Below are 4,625 nucleotides of genomic sequence, written 5' to 3'. Positions count from 1 at the left end.
TGTCATGTCCATGAGGGAAACCCTATGGGTGTGGTCTCCCTTGCTAGTGTTCAACAATGAAGATTGGGTCTCTACTATATATAACTGTTGCTGCGCGCTCATCCATCTAACTATATGGAGCTTCGCCTTCTCTTTATTTGCCTCGAACTTGTCATAGGCATATTTGCACCACACTTGCCCCTCTTCCAATTGCTCTAGAACTTTGTTTCGATGTTCGTCAAAGTACGAGTTCACCTTGTAAAATGTGAACTTCACCATTGCAGTTATTGGCAAGTTACGTGCGCCCTTAAGTACCCCATTGAAGCACTCTGATAGGTTGGTTGTCATTGCCCCATATCGGTGCCCATGGTTATGTACAAGTGTCCACTTTTCTTGATTTACCTCCTTAAGATAGTCGTACGCATTCGGGTTGACATTCTTGATGCAATCCATGATATTTTCAAACTTCCTAACTTGATTCACAATTGTTGCCTTCCATACCAAGTTCTTTAACGGCACACTATTGAAGTTTGTGTTAACATTGCTTACTAAATGGTGGAGGCAATATCGGTGATGGGTTAAGGGCGGTTGCAAGTAGCCCCTAGTGGTGTCATCGAAGCATGATTGTATCCCATGATCCTGTCTGAGATTATACATAAATTGGTCCGGTCCGTAACATAGGTCAGCAGGCATGCCAAGAACCATCCCCATGTCTCCGTGCTCTCACTTTCGACAACGGCAAATGTAAGTGGATAAACCTCATTGTTACCATCTGTTGCCATTGCTATCAATAGCTTTCCTTTATACTTGCCATAGAGGTGCATTGCATCTATGCTTATCACTGGCCTGCAATGCCTGAACCCTCTAATACACGGTCTGAAAGCCCAAAATGCGGGGTTGAATATACAAGTCCGCGGGACACGAGGATCACACTTTAACATGGTTACAGTGTCCGGATCTGCATCGGACAATGCTGCTAGAAACTATGGCAATTCCGGGTAGGACTCGTCAAAATCCCCGTAAATACGCGCAACTACCTTCTGTTTGGCTTCCCAAACCTTATACTAGTTACATCATGCCCGTGCCTTGCATGCAGTATACTACACAAGTCCCTTACCTTTCGGGTTAGGTCCTCCCGTACATATTTCTCAAGTGCAATGGAGATGAACTTTGAATCCATTATCTGCCCATCGGTTGCTACCTGGAGGGATGAGCAATTGTGGGAAGCCGTACATTTACTGATTTGCCACAGCCCGTGCTTCTTGCTGCAAATGGCCCAAATTGACCACATACATGCCTCATGTATGCATCGCACTACCAGCCTATTGGTGTCAGACTTAATGACCTTGTATTACTTATTATGCTAGACAGAGGAGAGGGTCAACACATACTGAACAGAGGCTTTACTCTTGAATAGCATCCCGATGGCCGGGTGCTCACCTTTATGCCAACTTGTAAGATGCCCTGTACCCAATGCAGGTGATGGGTCCTTAATATTGTCCCATGTGTTTGATGTGAACCATTCTGGGATAGGAACTGTAGTGGGGCAATCCTTCTCGTTGTTTTCGATCAGTGGTACATCTAAGACCTCCGCATCATCCACTAGTCCATCAATATCAATGAACTCTTTGTACACATCTCGACTGGTATCAATATCAATTCCCCTATCCATATCAGCTTGGACATGTTCATATGTATGACTAGACCCTCCCATGTCATGTGTATGGGTGGCACCCAACACTTCAGTTTCGTCAACATCATCAATTGCACTACATGGTTGATTATTGTAGGGCAAAGGTGTGGCATCAGCAAAGGAAGGCTGCACGTCAAGCAGCAATAAGTGTGGCGCTTCCACCCCACTGCCATGCTATGAACTTGCACCAGCATGGAACCCAATAGCCTCAACAGTTACATACAAGTCGGACGCTATGAACTGGGGGGTCCGCTTAATCACTGTCCACATTATGTCCACGTCAGCATCTCAACCCAACGGATTTGAGTTATAGACAACTTGAGTACTCACAAGTAGCTGGGGGGCACGGTACATGATGGATATCTTATGTGACTCCCTGTCTAACCCTAGAGCTTCCATTATCTTCCGATGCATTTTTCTTAAGTGTGTTCCGCATTTCAACTCAATGAACTTCTTCTTCACTGACTCGCCTCTATAGGACAACCCATGCAAGTCGTGGAAATACTGCTCCTCATCATAGTAAACGTAGAAGTAATGACGACCTATGGCAAACCTGGATAATAATAATTGTAAAGTTGTGATTTACAACTATGTGTTTTGTTGGCTTTTATTCCGTGCCAAATTTAATTGTAATTACTATCAATTGTTTATACCCTGTATTTGTTGTGGGAATTGATGTAAGGGGTGTGTGATAGAGAGTGTGTGAAGACTCAAGCAATTTGGAAGCTAAAGGAATCTCGCGGGTATGTCGCGACTTAGCTTCCCGCGAAGTGAAGCATGTGCCTTGCACATGCTGGAATGCGAAGAGTCAGGACAGGTGGAGACAGCTGTCTCTCGCGAGTATCTCGCGGGTAAGGCCTTCCCGTGAGACACCTGCGAGACATGCTGTTCTGCCAGCCTGTACTGACTGACTCACACATTTTGCACCTATCCTATATAAACCCCCATTACCCATAAATGTTGAGGAATGCTTCAGAGAGAAAACCCTAGCCAAACACATTTGGAATTAGAGATTGCCATCCCCACCTTTCTCTATACAATTGCTTGTGGTATCTCCTCAACCCTTCCCTCTCCATTTCCACACCATTGAGAGGTTGATAGCCCAAACACTTACCACACCCTTTGAAAGTGTTGAGTGACGTTTTGGTGCTACTGGGAAGCATTGGAAGAAGCCTGGAATGGCAGATGCAACATGGAGCTTGTTGCGGGATCCGGAGAACTAAGACAAGACACGGTTCCGAGAAGCCTTGTTGGAGTAGGAGCTTGGAGGGCTTAGGTACATCGGGTAGATTAGGCTTGGAGGGTCTTTTGCTTACTCATGTATCCCAACTGATTGTCTAGTGGATCGATTTTTGCTTGGAGGGCGGCGGAGAGGTTTTTCGCCGAGTTCTTCGGTTTCCTCTTCGAGAACACGTCTCGGTGTTTTCTGTGTTTGCATCCTTCTTCCCTACTCTTGTTTAATTTCATTATTACTGTTTGGAATTAGAGATTGCCATCCCCACCTTTCTCTATACAATTGCTTGTGGTATCTCCTCAACCCTTCCCTCTCCATTTCCACACCATTGAGAGGTTGATAGCCCAAACACTTACCACACCCTTTGAAAGTGTTGAGTGACGTTTTGGTGCTACTGGGAAGCATTGGAAGAAGCCTGGAATGGCAGATGCAACATGGAGCTTGTTGCGGGATCCGGAGAACTAAGACAAGACACGGTTCCGAGAAGCCTTGTTGGAGTAGGAGCTTGGAGGGCTTAGGTACATCGGGTAGATTAGGCTTGGAGGGTCTTTTGCTTACTCATGTATCCCAACTGATTGTCTAGTGGATCGATTTTTGCTTGGAGGGCGGCGGAGAGGTTTTTCGCCGAGTTCTTCGGTTTCCTCTTCGAGAACACGTCTCGGTGTTTTCTGTGTTTGCATCCTTCTTCCCTACTCTTGTTTAATTTCATTATTACTGCTGTGTTGCTTTAATTATGAATTAGAGTAGTTTCTTATTCATTCGCTCGCTTTTACACTATTCCGCACTTTGTATTAGAGTTGTGTAAAATCTATCGAGCTGTAATTTTAATTAGGGGGTCTAAACAGCTCTTGTGTTTTCAACACGTTTTCGAACTATCAACAATTAATTATGATTATCATGCAAAAGATAGAGAGTTATGTTAATGACAATTAATCATTTATAAACGCACTATAATGGTATCCTACGTATTCTTAAAATTGTCGATTCATTTGTACACAAACATTGGCTTTTTAGGGGAGATGTGCCACAACAAAGTATAAGGAAAATGCTAACATGGTCAGCATAACTTGTTCACCTTGCAGGCTTTCTTTTTCAGAACCCATACACTAAAGCCTTTCAGAACTGAAAGAACCATACAATTTAAACCTCTGATTACATGTTACATCATTGTTGATACCTATGAATAAATGCATATATCATCATACAAATTCACCCTACAATGTTTGTTTATATATATGTTCCCAATTATTCATACATACATTACTATGTCTACACACATAGAGGAAGAATATGTATACAATGTCAATATCACACACACACACACACACACACACACACATAGGAGCACACAATAATTAATCGTTTTTGGGAAAATTGTTATTGGGATTTTCAGTGTATTGACAGTTTTTGAAATTCCTAACAAAATGTTTAAAAAATCAATTATTCCTAATCTGTAGCCTAAGAGCATACATTATATGTAAACTATGTTTACATGTGTGTGTGTATATATATACATGTGATCATATATGGAAAGTCCACTTTGTGTATATTTACATATATTTGCACACACGCACATTTTCATAGGCATATGTGTGTGTGTGTGTGTGTGTGTGTGTGTGTGTGTGTGTGTGTGTATACACATACACATACATCTGATCATATATGGGTATGTAGGTTTGTCTATATATAGATTCAATGGTATAGACAAACTTGTGTATA

The 4,625-nt window shown here is 42.6% G+C and overlaps 1 protein-coding gene across 1 annotated transcript; it reads right to left on the bottom strand.

Moving 5' to 3' along the window:
• Window positions 1-557: 557 nt before the first annotated feature.
• On the bottom strand, window positions 558-4,009 carry LOC136061944 (uncharacterized). The gene is made up of 5 exons (XM_065760416.1): window positions 3,960-4,009; window positions 2,003-2,225; window positions 1,371-1,846; window positions 1,097-1,244; window positions 558-962 (listed from the first exon to the last, which is right to left on the bottom strand). The coding sequence occupies exons 1-5, from the start codon at window positions 4,007-4,009 to the stop codon at window positions 558-560; spliced, it is 1,302 nt and encodes a 433-aa protein (XP_065616488.1).
• Window positions 4,010-4,625: the final 616 nt, after the last annotated feature.

The sequence above is a fragment of the Quercus suber genome, unplaced genomic scaffold (assembly GCF_002906115.3).
Source record: "Quercus suber isolate HL8 unplaced genomic scaffold, Cork oak 2.0 scaffold_17, whole genome shotgun sequence".
Classification (NCBI taxonomy): Eukaryota; Viridiplantae; Streptophyta; class Magnoliopsida; order Fagales; family Fagaceae; genus Quercus; species Quercus suber.
This window is presented reverse-complemented; position numbering and strand designations above follow the sequence as displayed.